The sequence below is a fragment of the Beta vulgaris genome, chromosome 3, assembly GCF_026745355.1.
Source record: "Beta vulgaris subsp. vulgaris cultivar EL10 chromosome 3, EL10.2, whole genome shotgun sequence".
Taxonomy (NCBI): domain Eukaryota; kingdom Viridiplantae; phylum Streptophyta; class Magnoliopsida; order Caryophyllales; family Amaranthaceae; genus Beta; species Beta vulgaris.
In genome coordinates, this window is record NC_079204.1 from 48,974,030 (window position 1) to 48,996,782 (window position 22,753).

Consider the following 22,753-nt stretch of genomic DNA (forward strand, 5'->3'; position numbering starts at 1 on the left):
CCAAAAAAAACAACCACTCCCCCAAAAAAAGCACCTCCTGAAAAAGCCAACTACTCCCCCAAAATAGGCCCAATAATGTCGCAAAGTCTAATCTGCCAACCCAGATTTGAGGCAATCCGAGGATTTCTCTAATAATGCTCTCCTACATCCCAATCATAATCTATCCCCATCCAAGCCCATTAACCAAATTCTAAACAACCCAATCAATAAAAAGCTCAAAAGCCCCAAACTTACAAAAGTCTAAGCCCAAACCTTCCCCACCTAAAGTCCTCCTAAATAACATATTCAACCCCATGCTAAGACTGGATACATCCTCAATTTCCATGACCACCAGTTCTGGGCCTCCCTTTCCGCCAGGCTTCGAAGAAACAATTCCAATCTCTCTAAGCGGGCCAATGCAAGAAAAAGAGAGAAAAAAATGAAAAAAGAAAGCAAAATGGCAAGGCCAACTCCTTCAGATCCTGTACTTAGTGGAAACTCTCTCCATAACAATATTACGGAAGATGCTTTTATCATTAGTGCTGATGACATAATGGAAATGGGTCAAGCACTTGGAGCATCCTTCAATAGGCCAAGGTCACAACTCAAAGAGCGGATTGAATCCATCCTCTCATCCCAAAAAGTAAATTGGACGGCATCCCAGAGATAAGTACCTCTTCTCTTCACTAATTTCCATTTTGTTTATGATGAATTTTCTTTCATGGAATATAAGAGGTTTGGGTGCTAGAATTAAACGAAGTGCCCTTAGAAACTTAATTTCTATTCACAATCCTCTCTTCATCATAATTCAAGAAACCAAGTTGGGGGACATTGACTCCAAACTCATAAGATCAATATAGAATTCGAATGACGTGGAATAGACCTTCAACCCTACATAAGGTAATTCGGGTGGAATTCTGTCACTCTGGTAAAAAAAATTATAGTGTCTTCATCGTGTTGCTCTAAGAACTGGATTGCAATTAGAGGAATCATCACCAATTTGCAATGGGAATGCACACTCATATCCATTTATAACCCCTGTGTAATTGAAGACTATGTTGCTGTATGGAAAGAAATCTCCAAGACACCTTATCTCATCACTAGGTGATTTCAAAGAAACTCTCTCCCCAAATGATATGGGCAACCTGTTATTCTCCCAGACAGGAATTGATGACTTCAAACATTTTTTCCAATCATTGCAACTTATTGTAATTCCTTCGAAAGGCAGATTCACTTGGTTTAGGAGAAATTCCAAAAGCAAACTAGATCGATGTTTTGTCAATACTGAATGGTTTATTCACTACCCATCTCTCAAGCTCTCACTTTTGAATCGAGATCTTTCCGATCATTGCCCTCTGTTATTGAGTTCTTTCTCTCAATATTGGGGACTGAAGCCTTTTAAATTCCAGAATTGCTGGCTCTCAGACCCGAGTTGCATGAGACTAATAAAAGAAACTTGGCAGCAGTCTTCGTCCATGGGTATGGTGCAAAAACTCAAAGTTGTTAAGAAAGGAATTATTCACTGGAATGAAAACGTCTTTGGCAATATTGAAACAAACATCAAACGTTTTGAATCGGAAATTCAACAATTGGATGAGATTTTGAATCAGAGGGACCTTAATTCAGATGTGAGCTAGAGAAAAAGAAAAAGGGTCAAACTGATCTTTGATCTTGGATGAAAAGGAAAGAAACATATTGGTCTCGGAATTCAAGAATCAAATGGCTCAAAGAAGGGGATTGCAACACGAATTTTTTTAATGTCGTGGCATCTATTCGAAAAACAAGAAATATTATCTCATCCATTATTGACGTGAATGGGAGCTCAACCTCTGATCCAAAAAAATCAGGCGGGAAGCCACGAATTATTTCAAAAAAATCTTTAAAGAAGATTTCAATACAGACCTCTACTTGAGGGACTTGACTTCAAACAACTCTCGCCTGTCTTCTGATCTTATTGCCCCCATTCTAAAAAGAGGAGATAGATTTGAAAGTGGCCTCTTGCAGCCCTGACAAGGCCCCTGGGCCGGATGGATACAATTTCACTTTCAATAAAAAAAGTTTGGGAGGTAATTAAAGACGATGTATACAAGATAGTCACAGATTTCTGGAACAATGCTCGTCTGCCTCACCGGTGCAACACGGCTTTCATTGCCTTAATACCTAAAATTGACAAGCCTTCTAGTTTCAAAGATTTTCGTCCAATTAGCATGATGGGATGCTTATACAAAATTGTGGTGAAACTTCTGACTCTGAGACTACAAAGAGTTATGAACTCTCTTGTAGGGCCGACGCAATCATTCTTCATTGAAGGGAGTCAGATTCTTGATAGTGCTTCGTTTTCAAGTGAAGTGATTAATACTTGTAAGCGAAAGAAAACCCTATCATCACTTCTCAAAATTGACTTACATTAAGTGTTCGATAGTGTCTCATGGAAATTTCTTGACTGGACTCTCGAGAAAATGAATTTCCCTTTACAATGGCGCCTTTGGATTCAATCATGTGTTTCAACAGCATCATCCTCAATTTTGATCAATGGCTCCCCTCTTCTCGTTTTAAGCTCCAAAAGGGGCTTCGACAAGGAGATCCATTGTCACCCTTCTTATTTTTACTTGCGGTTGAGACTCTCAATTTGCTCATTAACAAAGCAATTGCTCTCAGATTTTGGGAGGGTGTAGAAGTATCAAAGGGTGGTTTGAAGCTCTCTCACCTTCAATATGCTGATGATACTTTAATCTTTTTCCCTCCGAGTATTGACTACTTCTAAAAGCATCAAGAAAGCTCTTATTCTTTTCCATCTGGCTTCGGAATTACAAATCAACTTTCACAAGAGCTATTTGATTGGCATTAATGTCTCGAATCTTTGGATGACTAGTGCTACTAGTTCGCTTCTTTGTATGGGTGGATTTCTCCCCTTCAATCATCTCGGGCTTCCTATTGGTGGCAACTCATCTCGCATCAAAACTTGGGAGCCAATAATTGAGCGTATTTTAAAGAAACTTGATTCTTGAAAGGGTAGGCTATTATCAACTGGTGGTAGCGTCACTCTCATAAAATTTTTCAATATCTAGCCTTCCTCTTTATTACATGTCTCTCTTTTCCCTCCCAAAAGCAGTGATTGAGAAAATTAATAAAATTCAAAGGCACTTCCTTTGGAGTGGTGATTGTGAGAAACTATCCCTATCAGTTGTGGCTTGCAATATCGTGGAATTACCAAAGGCTTTGGGTGAATTAGGCATTGGAAATATCTTTCATCGGAACCTTGCTCTTTTGTTCAAATGGGTTTGGAAATTCTTTAATGATCCTAGCCCTTTGTGGAGGAAAATAATATGGCAAAAATACAGCTATCATCAGTCTCTCACGATGATGGATCTATCACCCCCCAAGCAAGGAGACTCTTGGCATAATAGAGGGAGGTGGAGAGGCCAAGAGTTAAGAGACAAAAGGAGGGGGGCAATTGAGTGTTAGCCTAGCAATACAGGTAATGCAAGAACACCCAAAGGTAATGTCCACACTCCACAATCAAAGTATATTCTCTCTCTCATTCATGTGGTATAATAAGCTATTTCTTGTTTTATTGTTGTAAATTTTGTTTTCCATTTTAAATGATTACTTTGCTTAATTAATTGATTGTTTTATACTTTTATATAGAAGTATGTTAGTCAGATTCTTTATTTATTTGAGTATGTACATGTAAATTGTTGATATTATTTATTAGTTAGCGTGTAATTAAAATTGAAGATTGAAATCAAGTATACTTTTCCCAAATGAAGATATCATTATTCAATTTTAAAATATGAAGTCTCATAAGATGCGAATGTAATTTGAACAATATGAATTTCTTTTTTCTTATTTTGGGTTGTATAAGTATAACTATGCATATTTTAGTATTAAACAATTTATCCACTTTCCCCTATTATTGTGTTTGTTATACGTCCGTACCTTCAAATTGAAATTCCTGGGTCGCTACTAATTGAAAGAAAGAAATTATGTACCAGGAAGTGGTGAAGTTGAATGATGAAGCAATAAAATCTCATAAATGAAACATGAATTGAGCAATCCTCGCAAGACACCAGGCTAAAGTGCTAGCTCAACACACTTTGATGCATTACAATGATACAATACAAGAGGTATATGCAGCAAAATCTAACAATAAGTTTGTTTATTATTATGCAATACATCAATTATATATAGCATACAGATATTGTAAGTAACACCATTTAATTTCTTGTACTTCGTAAAATTAGTTCCCATCTTTATAAGGCTGAAGTTTAAAATGATCGATTCCAAGATCGTCGAGGGATTTGGAGTAGAAGTAAGTGAGGAGTTTTTCAATCGTAAATTCCCTGTATATAGGCGGATTTTCTACTGATGTTAGCTCCTTAATTGGACCATATATCTTCTTAGATTTGAAATAACCATTGATAAAGAGTGGAATAGAAATCCTTGGTCCAACACTCTTCGCAATTACTATGTGGTAGATGCTTTTCAGCATGTCATTAGATATGATCTACATAATTAAAAGAATCATTAGTCTACTATGACGAAGTTTAAGCTAATAATTATTCAAGTGTTCGAAAGGAGAAAGAAGTGAAACCTGAAGTGCATTTCCAATGTTAACAATCAACGCGCCACTAATAGGCTCAATGTTAACCCATTGGTTTTCATGAAGAACTTGGAGGCCTCCAATTTGATCTTGCAAAAGTATTGTTATAAATGAGACATCAGCATGTCCACTAGTTCCGAGTGTTAGTTGTGGCTCCGGACATGGTGGGTAGTAATGGCATGCTAGTGCCCAACCACGACTACATTCCAAATCTCCAAGATAGTTTGGCTCGAGTCCAAGACCCATTGATAGCAACATAAGTATGCGATCACCTAATTCAAGGATGTGATTTACATACTCCGGTATCACATCCCTGCAAAAATAATCCGGTTTAAGATCTAAGTATATTTTACCAAGTGAACCATGGAAACATGCTAATTATATTAGTGGGTGTAAGTGTGTAACTTTGCTATAATTGTTGTAGCCTTAGCCATAATCAAACATATAAATTGTTGAGATAATTGACACAATAACAAAAATTAACTCACTTGCAAATTGTTGGCAGCTCTTGAGGATCAACTTCACCAGCAGTAAACAGAGTGGTGACATACAGAGTATCCCTCCAATCAGCAGCTTTCGAATTATACAAGTCATGGCTGGAAAAATATGTCACCCTCTTAGACTGGAAATCGCGGCTATAAAGCTTCTTCTTAGACTCAACATCATGTTCATGAAACATCCTAGTAACTTCAATCATGTTTTCCAAAACTTCCAAAGGAATCCCATGATTTACCACTTGAAAAAACCCCCATTTCTTTGATGCCATCATGATTTCTTTCACAATTTCTGCAGTTTGATCTATATTTTGACCAACATGAGCAAAATCTATGATGGGCACACTAATATTATCAGGACTAGTGCTCAAATCCTTAGTACGATCCTCGAGTGGTCTAACAAAGATGTTAGGAATGCTTGTTGATCCTGCATCTACTAGCCCTTTCACCCCAGTTTTTTCTTCGTCGAAAGCCTTGAGATTGTTGATTCGATCATTAGTACTAGTTTGTGTTTCATTCATGGTAATCTGGCTGCTCATTGTTACAACCTACTACAATAGACTTTTTTTGATTGAAGAACAAATTAAGATGGAATTTATCAATTAATTTGGATTTAGTTAAATAGTAAAGCTATTACTCCTTAGTTTATACTCGTATTGGTTTACTTATTGGATTTCAGTCACTGCAAGATACATTGAAAGTGATGGAAAGCTAGTGTATAAATATATTATTGAGAGACGGAAGCAGCCCCTACTTAAAAAATTATGATCAGTTTGAAAATTGATGCAACTTTAGAAAGTAAAAGTAAACTTGATTTTTTTTTTACAACGGTTAATGCAACATAAAAGACGACCTTCACTCTTTCCTTGCTGCAATTGCTAAGGAGTGAGCTAGGTTCACGGTTCACCTTGATTATAGGGACATGAATTAAAATGATTGAAGTAAATTTACCTAATAAAAAGATAATATCCAGAATGATGTTTCTCACACTTATCTCAGACTTCGAGGAGTTCCTACATGCTTCCACTATGTTTTTTGTGTCCAACCAAATTTCCAAACTTTGATGGCCTCTCTTTTGTGCTTTTATAATCCCATAGAATAAAGCATAGGTTTCAACTTGATTAGGGGAGTCTGTAAAAAAAATTTCCTTTCCTTTTGCACTAATTTTTCCCGACTCTATCAATACCCATCCATATGCAGCTGCTTTCCCTGGTTCTCTTTTCTTTCCTTCCTTCCAAGCTCCATCTACCATCAAGATATTCCCTTGTTTCTCAGTTGACCAATTTTTCCTCCATGATAAATGGGCTTCGGCCATGCCCACTAAAGGGCAGTGAGACTTCACTCCACATAATCAAATAAGTTCAACTTCAAAACCTTGTGACAATGATAGTGACAGTCTCTTGGCCTTATAAGATAGATACAGAACGCTATATATTCTACAATGTGAAATTATTAATTTATTACAATAACACTTCTCTTAGAGTGTGTTCTCTTCAACTTATTGGCCATGAACTTATCTGAACTGAATTTATTAAACCTGGACCGAACTGATTGAAACTTATTAAACCTGATTGGACCTGATTCAACTTATTGGACCTGATTGGAACTTATTGGACCTGATTGAAATTTATTGACCTGATTGAAACTTATTAGACCTTATTGGCCCTGATTGAAACTTATTAGACCTGACTGAAACTTATTTGACCTTATTAGACATAAAAATTAACGAGTAATAACATAAATATTACCCCTAACGTAAATACTACCCCTCAAAATTTATTATGGAAGTAATAATTATTAAAGTTCATCCTTTAAAAAGATAATATTATTAATTATCTCTTATGATAAATAATTTAACAAAAAAAAATTACTATTTATATATTTGCCTATACTTAACTTTCACCACTAATATATCTAATAGTCTTGTTTTGATTTCATAAAGCACTAGTAGAAAATCAAAAGTTGATTAACATTTATTGCTAACAAGTGAGAAATTGGCACATATGAAAAATTTATGACTAAAGTAGTAGAACTCATTCTCACTCCACTTTCATATACTTGAAGGTAGTAGAATGCATTAACTTATTATCTCTCACTCTACTTTCAACGTACTCTCACATGTTACTTGTATTAACTACCCAATTACACATTATGTATTATTATAAAGGAGGGAGAAAAAAATCTCAAAATTCCCCATAGCCAAAAGAAAGCGTTCCCCATATTGAAGAGGATGATGTAGAAGATGAAGAAAGATACTCCGGTGATGATAATGAAGCAATCAATTGATAACATTTATAATCTTTCATTGTTATTAGTAATGAAAACATGTTATCTCTAGTTATTTAAAGACGAATTGTAAAATATTGTAATTATATTGATTATTATTGTTAATCTTATTTGACCATAATTATAATATTTTTTAATAATAATATAATCAGCTAATAAAAAAATATGAATAATCAAATGATAGACAATAATACAAATATAATATTATACATTGTGGTACTTTAATAAAAAAAATTCTAATAATAACATAATCAGCTAATAGTAATATGAATAATAAAATAATAGACAATAAACAAATATTTAATAAAATAATAGACAATAATACAAGTATAATACTATATAATAATTGTGGTACTTTAATTAAAATTCTAATAATAACGTAATCAGCTAATAGTGATATGAATAATAAAATAATGGACAATAATATAAATGTTTATTGAACATCAACTATTTAGACCTTATTGGACCTGATTACACCTGATTGAAACTTATTGCACCTAATTAGAACTTATTGGACCTTATTGAACCTGATTGGAACTTACTGCATCTGATTGGAACTTATTTGGACCTTATTAGACCTGATTGGAACTTATTGTCCTGATTGGACATGATTGCAACTTATCTGAACTTATCTGAACTTATTGGACCTGAAACTTAATTTTTTCAATTGAGGAGGATGCACCCTTACTTATTATTGAACTTATATTTAACTGCAGATTGCAAAATTACATGATTCCCAAGTACTCATATAAGGAGCAGTTTTGAACAGTGAACGCAAGTGATGTAGAGATTGTTGACAATTAGAGTTTTGTGAAATAACATAAACATGATAAATGTTGATAAAGTCTCAAAATGAACCCTCTTTTAAAAATTACTTCATTCGTTTTTTTAGATGATCTCTTTTGACTTTTAACATTATTCACATGTGTAACTTTGACTATCTTTTGTGATTTATGCTTAAGAAAAAAATATAGTCATGTGGGATCTTGTTAGATTCGTCTCGATAATATTTTCATAATATCAACTTTTAGTAATTTTTGCTTATTGATAATTAGAGATATAAAGGTTTTAAATAGTGCATTGACATGTGTGGTCAAGGGAAACGGATCAACTAAAAAAACAGAGATAGTAGTAGCGAATGTATAGTGCCCCATGTATTTTGGGTCCGGATCCTCTAGAGTTTTAGTGAAACTCCACAAGATAGAGTTGTATTTGAACCATATATTTCAAAATCAATGGCTCATATTGGTGGGATGGAAAAATTACGGGGTGGATTTTGATGAGAAAAAATATGGAGGATTTTGGAAAAAAAATATATGAACCATTGACTTTTTATTGCTCAAACTTGTTGGGTATATTGTCAATAGGGGGCTCAAGGAGGTGTATGGGTGTGGAGATGAGGTTGTATAGAAGGAAAAGGCGTCAAAATGTTGTGCAGTGAACTTCGCCTGATCGGTTCGGGCAATGCCGCCCAATCGGTCCCGAGACGAGCAAAACAGCATGTGATTTCGTGATGTGCCCGACAGCATCAGTCTTGTTCGCCCGATCAGGCAAAGGAACGAATTAGGACTCGGGTGTTCCACGCCCGATTGGGCCCGCGTGCATATTTGGCTGGCGAATTAGTCGTTCGGTCGGGCGGTAGGCAATTTTGGCCTAAATCGACGTAGAAACGCGTTTATTCCGAAGGGGTATTAATAGGCTTACTCTAATACGCTTATAATTATATTCACATTATTATTCTCATATTCAAGAGAGAGAAAGCTAGAGAGAGTTCTTGGAGTGCTTTTGTAATCTTTCTTCAATGTTCATCGTCGATTCCTAGTGTAGATTCGTGGTTTTTCTCCCAGTTCTTGGATTTTCACGTAAAAATTCTTGTGTGTCTTTTATTGCTTTGTTATTCGTTGTTCTATTATCGTTTGCTATTACTTGCTAGATTGATAGTCAATAGAACTTACGAAATTCTACCTTATAGAAATATTTTACAACTCCAAAAAATTCGAACACATGTATTTTGGACTTCGAATTATTACTTGTATTTTTCTATGCAAAAGAGGGGGAAATTCCATACAAGAGAGCTAAGTCCAATTATTACTTATATTAGTGGTCATGTATTGTTCTTTGTGGTTGATGTTGGAATTTTGTTTAATTATTTTGATTGTGTAAATGCTGATGTATGATGATATGTCAGTTTGATACCATTAAAAAGTATACTCATTTCATTATTGTCTATGAAAAATATCATCGAACATTGACAATTGGTAGTGCCATACGCCATACGTAAACTATAACTTATATTCAAACCCATCAAAAAATTACAGACTACTATATTGGTGCATGGCTGCATGCTTTAACACCCTTCCTCAAAAACAGATAGGTGGGTATCTAGGTGAGGCAACAAAAAGAACAAAGAAGAGCAGCAAGTAGATCGAGCTGGATTTACACAACATTACTAACATTATGCTGCTAATTTTTCACACTAGAAGTGAACTACCATCACTGGAGGAGGTAAGCTGTAGTTGTAGACGTCGAGAGCTAGATTTCGAGCCAAGATTTTGGAGTCCCCTGACAACTTGAGCAATTGATGGCCGTTTCTCAGGCATCACACTAGTACATTGGATACCAAGCTCCAATGCACCAAGCATCTCTTCCTGGGAAGACGCGGCGGATATGCTTGGATCAAGAACATGATCAGACCCGTTAGCAATATTGATCTTCCTTCGAACCCACTTCACAATATCCAGAGATGGTTCTTCTGAATCTGCTAAACATGCTTGTCTTCCTGTCACCAGTTCTAATAATACTACACCAAAACTGTACACGTCCATCTCTTCTGTTGCTTTCTTGTTGTATTTACATTCTGAAAATCAAGTAGTACAGTGTGCCAGGTTAATAAATCACTTGAACAAGTTCTTCAAATTTCAGAAAATTGAAGGGAAGACTTATAGTACATAATGTAAATGTCATGGAAGTATATTTACCTGGTGCAACATAGCAGGAAGCTAAAGATTCAAAGGCCAAAGTGGACTGAAATAAAGCATTGCCCACGATTTTGTCGAGTGAGAAATCTGTAAGCTTAGGCTCAAAATCAGCATCCAGAAGAATATTAGTTGATTTCACATTTCTGTGCAGTAGATGAGGAGAGTAATCATTGTGAAGATAAGCTAAACCTTGAGCAACTCCAATGGCAATATTCAACCTAACACTCCATTGCATCTGAAAATTTGGCCTGCCAATCATATCACCTAAGCTTCCCTTTGGCATATGCTCATAGATGAGAAATATTGAATCTTCTGTGCAACAAAAACCAAGGATTTTGACAATGTTTTTATGCCGAATTTTAGCTAATGTTTTGATTTCACCTTTCAGGGATTTTGTTGATTGATTGCCAGAATTCACCAGTTTTTTCACAGTAATAAGTTCACTACTTGGTAAGCTTATGATATGAACCTTCCCAAAAATTTCTCCACTTCCTACTGCAGTTTTTTCATTGATTGCCATAACCAAATCCTGCTCAGAAATCCTCAAAGGATAGAAGAAGACTGAATGCCAAGCACCCATTTCAGATTTCTGTTTAGCACGGCGATGAAATACGATAAGCGCGAAAACAGCCATGATTATAGCAACAGCTAGAGCTACTGAAACAAGATAACCCAGTTTTGTAAGACCAGCATTTCGATGCAGTTTCCCTTCATCTGAACAAGGATCAGGCAGCCCCGGACCGCAAAGACCAGGATTTCCTTGCAAATATGATGCCGGTAGGCCTGTTAACAACAAGAAAGGTACTCTCCCTGACAACTGATTATATGAAACATTGAACAAGGCCAGCTTCAAGTTTTGAAGCTCTGATGGGATTGAACCAGTTAAATTGTTATCAGAAAGATCAAGGTAAGTTAAGACTGGTAAATCGCCAAGTGAATGTGGGATTTTCCCAATAAAACTGTTATCAGCAAGAGACAATGATACTAGCTTCCTACATTTCCTAACCTCAGGAATTCGACCTGAAAGCGAATTTTGAGAAAAATTTATGATGCTCATAACAGGAGAATCACAAAAATTAGGGGGTAATTCACCAAACAAATGATTATTGGAGGCAGAGAATCTGTATAAGCTCTTTACTAATCCAAGACCCTTAGGAATAATACCAGTAAAACTATTATTATCAATCTGAACTTGCTCTAATTGGGCAGCAGCTGATATAATCTCAGGAATTTCACCAGAAAATCTATTATTTTCAGCTCTAATGAGCATAATCTTGGGTAATGACCATAACCCAGTTGGAAATTTACCAGAAAAATCATTGTTTTGCACTTGAAATCTTTCAAGATTCAAACATTGATTGATACTACTTTCAGGCAATGACCCAGTAAAGTAATTTGTGTGGAGACTAAGGCTAGTAAGGGTTTTTACATTACATATTCCATTTGGAAAAGACCCACTAATTTTATTGGATGAAACATCAAAAGACACCAACTTTCCAAATGAAGCACCAAATTTCTTGGGGAGCTCACCAGTGAGATTATTTTGAGAAAGGTCAATCACTTTTAAGCTACTTAAACCCAAAAAAGAGTCAGGAATCAAACCAAAAAACCCAGAACTTTGCAGAAAAAGCTGCTCAAGTTTTTCCAGCTTACCAATGTCAGTAGGAATCTCACTCACCAGAAAAGGATTCTCAGACAAATCAAGAACAACAAGGTTAGTAAAATTACCAAAAATCCCAGAAAGATTGCCTGAGAGTAAGTTGCTACCAAAGTTAAGAACTTGCAAATCTATCAACAACCCTACATTTTCTGGGATTCTTCCCTCAATGTGATTCCTGCTAAAATCAAGCACTTCCAAAGAAGAAAACTGGGAAATCTGTTCTGGGATAGTACCCCAAATGAGATTACTGCTAAGATTAAGACTCACCAAAGATTCACACTGAGAAAAATGAAGTGGGATTGGTTGATTAAAGAGATTATCAGCAAGATTTAGGGAAGAAAGATGAGAAAGTTGACATAATACAGGGGAAAGTTCACCTGAAAGATTGAAACTTTGAAGATTTAGTGAAGTGACAGCAAAAGAGGGAGTGTTTGAGCAGGAGATTCCAGTCCAATTGCAGTGATGAGTAAGTGTAGTGTTGGACCAAGAAGCAAGAAAATGGGAAGGGTCATTAATGGAAGATTTGAAATTAAGAAGAATGTCAGATTCAGATAAAGAGGAGCAGTTGATGATGGTAATGAGGAGAGAGAAAGAGAGGAGAGAGAGAAAGATGGAGGAGTTTTGATTAGTGTTGTTGCAGCAGAAGGTAGCCATTGGAGGGTAGTGAGTAAAATGAGTGAGCTTGGCAGCAAGTGTTTGGTTTGGTTAAATTATAATGCTCTTTTTTGAGTGTTTTGTAGTACACTAATAGTAGTAGTAGAAGAAGAGAGAAGAGGGTAGAGGCCTAGAGGTAGATAAAAAGTGTTGAAATTTGGAGGGAGTGCAAAGTCAAGACAGCATTGATAGATGGATAGATGTTGATGGGTCCAATATTCCAAATATCCAATGTTTATTAGTCCCCACACTGTTGACATTTATAGAAGTGTAGCCAATTAGCCAAATATGATAAAAAGAAGGTTAGAGGGTAAATTGTTTGTTAGCAAATTCTCCTTTTTTTTTTTTTTTTTTAAGATGGTTACACTTTGACATGTTATTGTATTTATAAATTTCACTTTGAATATTGTTTGTGAATAGAGATGGCCAACAGTGCGGGCCAATCCAGCCCATCCAACCCAGCCCACCTCGTGGGCCGTGTGGGCCGGGCTCGCAAAAAGCCCGGTCCAGCCCAGCTCGAACCGTGAAATTGGTGGGTGGGCCGTGGGCTAGATTTCTTGAGCCCAGCCCACCAAAACCCGCTACTAAAACCGCCCAGCCCGGACCACGAAACCGGTCCAGCCCAACCCATGAACCAGACCAGCCCAGTCCAAGTTATTATTGAACCAAATTGTGTATATTTTAATCAAATTATATATATTTTAATCAAATTGCATATATTATAATTCAGTCAAATTTTAAAATAATAAATTATTCATTAATTTTAATAATTGTATATATTTTTATTCATTTTAAAGATTTTATATAACAATAATGAATAATTTCAATGATTAAATAATTTTGAAAAAAAAATATCGCATGCCGGCCCGCCAGCCCGATCCAGCCCACTAGACCCACGAACCGCCAGAACCGCTTCTCGAACCGTGAAAACCGGTAACAGACCGGTGTGGCCAAGACTTTTCAGCCCGCGGACCAGCCCACCCAACCCATGAATTTCACGGTCCGGTCCTGGGCCGTGAAATCTCAGCCCAGCCCGCTCCGGCCCACGGTCCGACCCGCCCAGCCCGCACCAGTGGCCATCACTATTTGTGAATGTGAATAAAAACATAGTCATGTGAACCTTGTTAGTTTCATCTTAATACATATCTTATTAATATGTATTCTACTTTTTATAAATTTTACAGATACGGATCTACAGATGTTAGTACTAAAAGTTTTGTATTGTCATGTGTGAAAAGTGTAAGTGTAACAGTTATTTGTATATGAAGGGAGTATTAGGAGAAAAGTTAAGTTAAAGGTTAATAAGATGTGTTCTCTTCACCTGAAAGAACCTGAACTTATCTGAACTGAACTTATCTGAACTGAACTTATTAAACCTGATTGATCCTTATTGGAACTTATATTTAAAAGTTGAATAAATTTGGTCAAACTTGATCACACTTGATATGAATTTATTGAACCTGAAATTTATTTTTTAAGATAAAGAGAACACACCCTTCTCTAATATCGTTAGCAAGCGACTTCTTTCATATCGTTATTTACATATTCACTTTATGGTGTTTCTATGTAACACAATAACAATATAATAATTCAGGACATTGCTCAACTCAAAATCTAGTATTGTCATGTTTTTATGCTTAACAAGGGATATGTATAAGTAGAAGTGAAAGTATTGGATCAGACCGTCTGACCAAATACTTACTTTCAGAAAGGCTGACCCAAATGAAAAAATAAATATTAATAAACCCTAACTTCTTTCATTCAGTCGTGAGATTCTATTTATCCCCAAAGAGTTTTCTCTCTCCTCTTTTCTCTTTCACGTCATCTTCTTTCTCCAGCCTTTTGGTTCTTTCCTCTGTTTCTCTCTCCTACACTACTCTCCTCTCCTTACGTCGGCTGGAGTTCATCGCCCTTCCTTTCATGTCGCCGGAGGTTCGCATTGTTGCCGGAGGTCGAGCAGGACTGCTGCTGTTCGATAACCAGATCTTCATGAAATTCTTAATCTTAGTCTCCATGCTTTTCCTATTTTTCCTTTTCAATTGGTTATTTTTTTGTTTCAATTGGTTATTGTTTTGTTTCAGTTCGTTATTGTTTTGTTTCAGTTGGACTTTATTTCGTAATATGTGTACCAACTGAAAGAAATAATGGACCAACTGAAAAAAAAATTAAAACCAACTGAACAAAAAATGAAACCAACTGAAAAAAATTGAAACCAACTGAAAAAAAAATTGAAACCAACTGAAATTTTTTTTGAAACCAACTGAAAGTCGTCCGACCAAATATTATGATCGAAGGCGTCTGACCCAATACCTTCTCTAAGTAGAATTATACCTTTTTGATTCTTAGCCAACTACCATTCATTAGATATGTTTTTTTTGTCTATATAAATATATACTTATAAAAGATTTGGAACATCTGAATGTTCTTATTCAATTGTTCAATTATTCTAAAACCACTTTGTATTCACTTATTTTCACTAGGTATTGATGACAAGATATTTAGTTTTGATACGAAAATATTTTTAAGAAGTATGACTTTGAACAACTGCTCAAAAAAGATACAACAAAACAATCTAAAATACATATGAGCTTTAACGATAGTTTGTACAAAAAAACATAACTTGTCAACTCGAAATCTAGTATTGTCATGATACTCGTTAACTTGTCAATTTAATTCAATTCAATTCAGTTCAGCTCCAATCAGTTCAGTTCAGTTCAGTTCAGCTGTTTTATGCCGAAGAGAACATGCCCTTACTTTAGGTTTTTATCATTTGATTTCCACATCAATCCCAAAACTCTTCAAGTTTATAAATTCATAATTCATATATCAATTTCAAATTACAGGACTAGTGTTTTACCTTTTCAATAATATTAATTCTAGCAATAAAATGTAGTAGTCTCTCCAGTTAATGATGAGACCAACCACAAGTCAAGCAAAGGAATACTATAATGTTGAAAGACGATTCATATAGTCGTCGGGGCCCCCCGGAGGAGAGGTGTTTCGAAGATGGACAAAAGCCAACTCGTACAATATTCTCTTTTGAATAAGTCGAGTCATATTCTACCAATTTATTTTCTTCCTATTCCATTCACTTTCCAATATTCTTCAAATGTCATTGGATTCTTTTATAAATTATAATGAGCAATAGAACGATGGATAAGTTAATTGCTCTATCTCATCTTGTACTTATTCCATATTCTAACACTTGTATTATAGCCTTATAGGTTATAGGGAACACCTAAAGATAATACCAGGTTGTGCAAACCTCTCGTGATCTCTTTTTATTCAACGTAAGTATGTTACTAATCTTCTTTAAAAGTGTCATCTACATAGTGTTAGGCCTGTTCGCACCACCATTCACCTCTCGTAAACCGTCTCTCAAGAGTCTCACTAATGATAAATTATTAACATATTCGATGGAGTATTGCACTATGGTAGGTATCTTATAGTACATGACTATGACTCTACCTGATATTACTTATGCATACTCCTAGCACATCTCTTAAATCTTTAAATTCTTAGTCTTTGGCTTTGCCTAGTGAAACATATTTCGGCTATCATTTCATACTTTAATGTTGATTAGGTTGGTTGTCCTCATAGTTCTCAGTCTACAACTGGTTTTGCTATTTTCTTGGGTATAGGTCTCATATAATGTGATGGGATGATGTAGCAAGCCCAATTCTCTAGAAATAGGAGGCGTGTTGTAGCAGATTTGTTGTGGGCTTGCGTGCAAGGTCTGCACCTTTTCGGGCTAAAACACCAGCTGGCGTGTTGTGTCAAATAGCTGGCGGGCTTTAGCTCTTGAATTTTTTCTCATTTCCAGGCATTCTAAGAACAAGCTACAATATCCAAATCTTCCACAGAGTCTGAATATCGAGTTGTGGCATACACGGTTCAAGATATCCTTTGGGTTCGCACCATTCTTGCCATGTTGGGATTTATAATTCGTCATCAGGTTCGTTTGCATTCTGATAATGAATCCGCTTCCCGCATGACTGCTAATCTTATTCAGCGTGATCGGAGTAAGCACACTGCCCTGACTATCATTTTGTTCGGGAGCGTTTGTTCATGGTGATTGAGTTGTCCGTTATGTCCTTAATTACTAAACACTAAACAACATATCTCATACATTCTTACTAAGAGTTTGTATCGTCAACATTTTGCATTTTTGCATTCCAATCTGCACATAATTTTCCTGCACAGATCAAGAAGTGTAATAGTTGATACCTAAGATAAATATGTACTCCCTTTAGTTTTTGTCTTCACGATATTTAACTTATATACTTCTATATGATTATACGAAATTATCACACAAAGGCCATTCCAAAGAGCGTTATTAGCTTTCAATTTTCTATGTAGGCATATGTAGCTTCTTTGATGGAAGCGGATGCATGCCCTAACAATAGTCAATAGGTTGTAGCCTGTAGGAGCGATTGACTAGTAGAAGTGTAGCAATCCGTAAACTACGCTATTTGGTAAATAATCGTACTATGTATATGATTTTCTATTGCAATAGGTACGGTATACTTAGAGCTTAGAGATACTTAATTAAACAAATATAGAGGATCAGAGGTTAAGGTAGAAAATAAAGAATTAAGAGATTCCATCAATTTTAACCAAGGCAACCCGTGATTGTGAGCATACCTACTGAATAATGACAAAGGAGACTCATATGATTAAAGCGAGATATTTCAATTGTCTTCTTCGAAACTTACTACATTAATCTTGGATTCCGGGTAAGTTGTTTTAAACTTGACAAAACATATCAATAGGTATCTTACATAAAAGCACTTCTATTTACGCCCTTTGTGAAATAAACTATTTTTACTCTTTTTTTGTTTTGCTGATTTCCTTTTTTTTTTTTGGTTACATGCAGACATGCAGTTACAAAACTAAGTAGGGTCATTATGAACCTGTTTTTTTTTTTACTAATTTAAACTTATTTTTATACATTATTATTATTACTCCCTCCGTTCTTTATTTATGTTCCTAGTTAAAATCGTGTCAAAACCATTGTTGCAATAGAGATTAAACGGGAAAATATTTTTTACAAAAAGAATATTGAAGAAAATGGACTTTAATTCAGCATAATTAGTTTATTTAAGTACAATCTAGTTCATTGTTCAACACATAACTATATCATAAAGAATAATTTTAGTTTAGTACAAATAAGCCAATAGTTTGAGTTGGACACATACAGAAGTCAATTGGATTTTAAGCAAACAACTGAACAGGCTTATAATAAAAGTAATTGCATTGAAATTCGTTTCTTTTATCATTTTTCTTATATTTTGGTCAATGGACTGCCTAAACCCCAGATTGTATAGGCAGTTTAACCAAGGAAGCCAAGATGTGCATGTGCATGCAAATTTTTAACGGTTTTTTTACCAGGTACCCCTGTGGTTTTTCAAAATTCATGGGGTACCCCTGGTTTTAAAAAAATGCACAAGGTACCCTTATTGTTTCAATAAAATGCACCAAATGCCCTTAATGACTAACGGCGTTAAGTTTCCGTTAGTCATTAACCCTAATTAGCCTAACCTCTAACACTCCACCACCCAACTAAACCTAATCTAACTACCCCCACCCATACTCCCCTTCTGGCTTCTACCTTCCCAGCCCCTCCCCCACAACCAACCTCCCTCATCTCGCAGCTCGGACCCGCAGCCTAACCCGTAGCCGTCATCCCACCCCGCAGCCTACCCCACCCGCAGCCTTCTTCTTCATTTCTTTTTTCTCTCCTCCTTCTTCTTCATTTAATTTTTTTTTTCAAAAACTGATTTCGAAAATGGTTTCGAAAATGGTTTTCGAAATTGATTTCAAAATTGGTTTTCAAAAATGTTTTTCGCAAAAGGTTTTCGAAAATGGTTTTCTTTCGAAAATAATGTTTTCGAAAATGATTTCAAAACTGTTTTCGAAAATGATTTCAAAAATGTTTTGGAAAATGATTTTTGAAAATGATTTCGAAATTGATTTTCGAAAATGATTTTCGAAATCAGTCTTTGAAAAAAAAAATTGATTTTCGAAATTGCTGCTAGGGGAGGGGGATACTGCCGGCGGTGGGGGTAGGGAGATGTTGCCGGCGGTGGGGGAGGGGAGGGGGAGGGGATGGGGGAGGGGGAGGGAGTGGGGAGGGGGAGGGGGTATGCTGCCGGGGTGGGGGTGGAGGTGGGTTGAGTGGTGGGTTGGGTGGTTAGGGTTTCAAGTTATGGAGTTAGGGTTTAGTTAGTTAATTAGGGTTTAGTTAGTTAATTAGGGCTTAATTAGGGTTAGAGGAGTTAATTAACTCTAATGACTAACGGAAACTTGACACTGTTAGTCATTAAGGATATTTGGTGCATTTAACTTAAACAATAAGGGTACCTTGTGCATTTTTTTAAAACCAGGGGTACCCCAAGAATTTTGAAAAACCACAGGGGTACCTGGTGAAAAAACCCAATTTTTAATTAACTTTTGGTCTTGTTTACTGCTCATTCCATTTCTTTTTTTTTTTCTTATTCAGGTTTGTCAATGTATCATGTATGTGTTTATATTTTAATATTAGTAATTAGATATAAGTAAAAATTATAAAAGTTATAGTTAATTGTATGTTTCGTTTTATATATTTGAATTTTTTTAGTAAATTCTCTTTAATTCATAATAGGCCAACATTTTTTATAGGCAGAACAAAAAAAAGCTAAACAAGTAGAAATTTTTGAATATTTATGGTTAACACTTAACATAGAAGACCCTCTCGATCGATTTTCTCCCTCTTTCTTTCTGGCAAACTCTAACCTTCATTGTTTGTTATTTGGGACTTATGATTTGTTTTATCAGTCATAAAACCCCGATCTTTTTTAAGTTACTTTTTAGATCTAAAAGTTTTCTTTTTTTTGAAGGAAAACCCACGAAGGCAACTAAATATCATTTATAGAAATATTCAAAGCCGACAAAGAGTTAATACAAGATGGAATTTACCTATAACCCAAGGCAAGCAATGAGTAAGCTCATGAGCAACCTCATTGCCATCCCTAGAAACAGAACTCCAAGGCACACTATCTAACATACTATTAGCATGAACAATGTCATCAAGGATAAGATGAAAGTTTCTCCTCCCTCGCTCTTGTGAAGAAATTGCGTTAACAAGGTCAAGACAATCATTTGCCACAATCACATTTCGAAACTCGAACTCCACAACCACCTGGATACCAAGTAACGTAGCTTTTGACTCAACAATCAACGTAGGGGTAGTAATGATGCGAGTCAAGTTCGAGTTTGAGCTAGCTCGACTTGACTCTTTAGCATTTCGAGTCGAGTTCGAGTTGAGTCGAGCTCACTCGAGTTGATTTTTAACCGAATTTTATTCCAGCTTTGATCGAGTCGAGCTTTGACCGAGTAGATTTCGAGTAGCTTGCAAGTGTCTCATGCTAAAAGCAACAATAAGGTAGAAAAATGTTGAATTTAGGTATTTCGCTATTGATAATTGGGTATTCGAGCTTCTCAGGAGTTCTCGAGTTGAGTATCGGGTTGCTCAACTCGACTCACCAACATCTCGAGTCGAGCTGAGTTCGATCCGAGCTCACTCGAGTCGATCTTTGACCGAGTCGATCTCGAGTAGCTCGGGAGTTGTCTCGTCTCATTGCCACCCCTGAATCAACGGCTCCGAACAATCCTCCACCTTCTCTGCTGTGAGCAACAACGCCTTCACACATCCCCTTAATTGATGCTTTAGAAGACGCACCCAACCCTTCCGCATTCCCCATGTCCACATTGAACTTAATGGAGCCCTCCTTAGGAGGGTTCATAGAATTGTTTGATCTTATCAATGATCGTAATTTTGGCATGACATAATTTTATTAGATCCAGCTTGATATGTGTTTGTTGGTTATAATTATTCTGTAGATGTATAAATTTTAAATCAATAAATTAATTTTAATTTCAAGAAAAATAGTATATCTAATATCGAATTTCTTTTATTTCCATAAATCAATATCATTTGTTTTAGTTACTTTTATTTACCACTGTCTCTACTGAGTCTACTCTGAGTAACTTTGACATTTAGGAGCTATTCTTATTCCTTACTAGAAGTATAGTTAAGAGAACAAGAGAAGAGCATATATATACATGAACCATTGCGAGAAAGGCTTGGTAACCAACGGTTTGAGTCCAAAAAAGACTCAAACACCCAAAATAAAACACAATGGTACCATTATAACTGACATTGGTATCAAATTGTTATCAGGACTGGTACCAAGGTATCAATATTTTCGGAGAATGGTACCATTATAACCTAGCATTGGTACCAAGCAAATGTCAGCCACACGCGTGTGAAATCTTCCAACGCATAAAATGATCAAATTACCCCTGTTTGAGTCCCCTAAGAGACTCAAACGGTTGGTTGCCAAGACAAGCTCGAACCATTGCACCTTACTTCTTACAGAAAGAAGTAAAACGTTTTAAACTATTTTTGAAACCAATTATTAGAATGATTGTGGATAAATAAAAAATGATTATGTGTGTTATTTTGTCAAACTGTAAGTAACATTTCCAACAACAATTTCTGGATAAGGAGAATTACCCTTTTGAACCAACACTTATCATAAGTCAAGCAATCGAGTTTATATAGCATTCATAATACCCTTTTGGGACTTGGCGAAAAAACATATCGAGCCCCAATAACTCCTAGTGAAGTTTGTACCGTAATCACAAAGTCATAAGGAGTAATTCTTACCGTCAAATATTATATGATTTTATTATATGTTATATGAAAAACGTCAAATTTGCGCTTTTCAAAATTAACGTAATAATGATTCAAAGTCTGAACTTTGATACGTCCCGTAAACTTTGCAAACTAAGTTAGCGTCTTGTTGACATTCGCAGTAGTACTTGACTACTTTGTTAGTTATAAAATACTTGCAATATTTCGACTTTCACATCTATCAAAGTATTTGACATTTATTCTCTTTACTTGGCTATCTGTGTAACGTATAATATAACAAATATGTTGAAACTATAAAATAAGATTAATCAAACAACATCCTAATTACATGATAATACTTTCTTATATATATAGTAATAAAACAATACAATCAAAGCTAATAGAAATGTCAAAAGGATATACTAATATATACATATGTGATACGTGTGTATGCTGAGTGTAAAGTCGTAACGTCGTAGGGTTACAAATTTCCATTTAGCCGGCCAGGCGGTATCTTTTGCTTCTGCGTAATTGTGATGCAAATTATATTATTCTATGACAAACAACAATTAACTGTTAGAAATGAGAAATTGAGAATGTCAATAACGTACGTGCCTACTTCTACTTTTGGAGTGTGGAGCGAAAGTTGATAATCTTATTAGTGAGAAACAACCAAGCGAGTTTTTAGATAGTAGTTGTTTTACATGGGTAAAACTAAAATCCATGCTCCAAAGTGGTCAACTTCTTGAAATGAGGAAAAATCTTGTGCAAATTGGAGGAAGAAGCCAAACACCAAAATGAAAACAGGAAAAAGGCCACTGGAAACTCCAAATCCCGAACATGCTAAAATCGAAACTTGTAATGGAATTTTTAGTGTATAGTTAATTTCTCAAAGCCAGGGCACCTCTCGTATTTTTCAAAACAAACTTTCTAGCTAATCATAAAGATTAGTTATTTGGGTGCCATCTAGTTTCAAGATACTTGCAAGTCCAAATAAAGTTCCATACAAAAATCATTTAATAAATTCCGTTATCATTTAATAAATTTGATAAAAATAAAAATAGACCTGAACAACCTACTAAAAAGGAGAATTTGGTCCACTTACAAGTCCAAATAAAGTTCCATACAAAAATCAATTGACAATAATAGGAGTAACTATCTAACTTATATTATAGCACTTTATCTACTCTTTATCTAATGTGTAATAACACAAATGTGCACATATATGGTGTTAAAATTCAACATCATTATCCCTTATAACTTTCTAAACTCTCATGTGCCAAAAGAATTAAAAGATAAATCCACCTTTTTATTGTTGAATTACAATCATCATAATTTATGCATCTAATGAGTTCTCAATGTTGGAATTAATTTAGTGGAAATGTAGTGGGCTTTGAATTATTTTGGTTGTGTGATGTTGAT

The 22,753-nt window shown here is 35.5% G+C and overlaps 2 protein-coding genes across 2 annotated transcripts; both read right to left on the minus strand.

Moving 5' to 3' along the window:
* Nucleotides 1-4,070: 4,070 nt before the first annotated feature.
* Nucleotides 4,071-5,615, minus strand: LOC104889339 (1-aminocyclopropane-1-carboxylate oxidase homolog 1). Its single transcript, XM_010674532.4, has 3 exons — nt 5,071-5,615; nt 4,574-4,895; nt 4,071-4,486 (listed from the first exon to the last, which is right to left on the minus strand). The coding sequence occupies exons 1-3, from the start codon at nt 5,613-5,615 to the stop codon at nt 4,220-4,222; spliced, it is 1,134 nt and encodes a 377-aa protein (XP_010672834.3). The 3' UTR covers nt 4,071-4,219.
* Nucleotides 5,616-9,636: 4,021 nt separating this feature from the next.
* LOC104889257 (probably inactive leucine-rich repeat receptor-like protein kinase At5g06940) lies at nt 9,637-12,759 on the minus strand. The gene is made up of 2 exons (XM_010674444.3): nt 10,341-12,759; nt 9,637-10,219 (listed from the first exon to the last, which is right to left on the minus strand). Exons 1-2 carry the CDS (start codon nt 12,652-12,654, stop codon nt 9,834-9,836), a joined length of 2,700 nt encoding a protein of 899 aa, XP_010672746.2. The 5' UTR covers nt 12,655-12,759; the 3' UTR covers nt 9,637-9,833.
* Nucleotides 12,760-22,753: the final 9,994 nt, after the last annotated feature.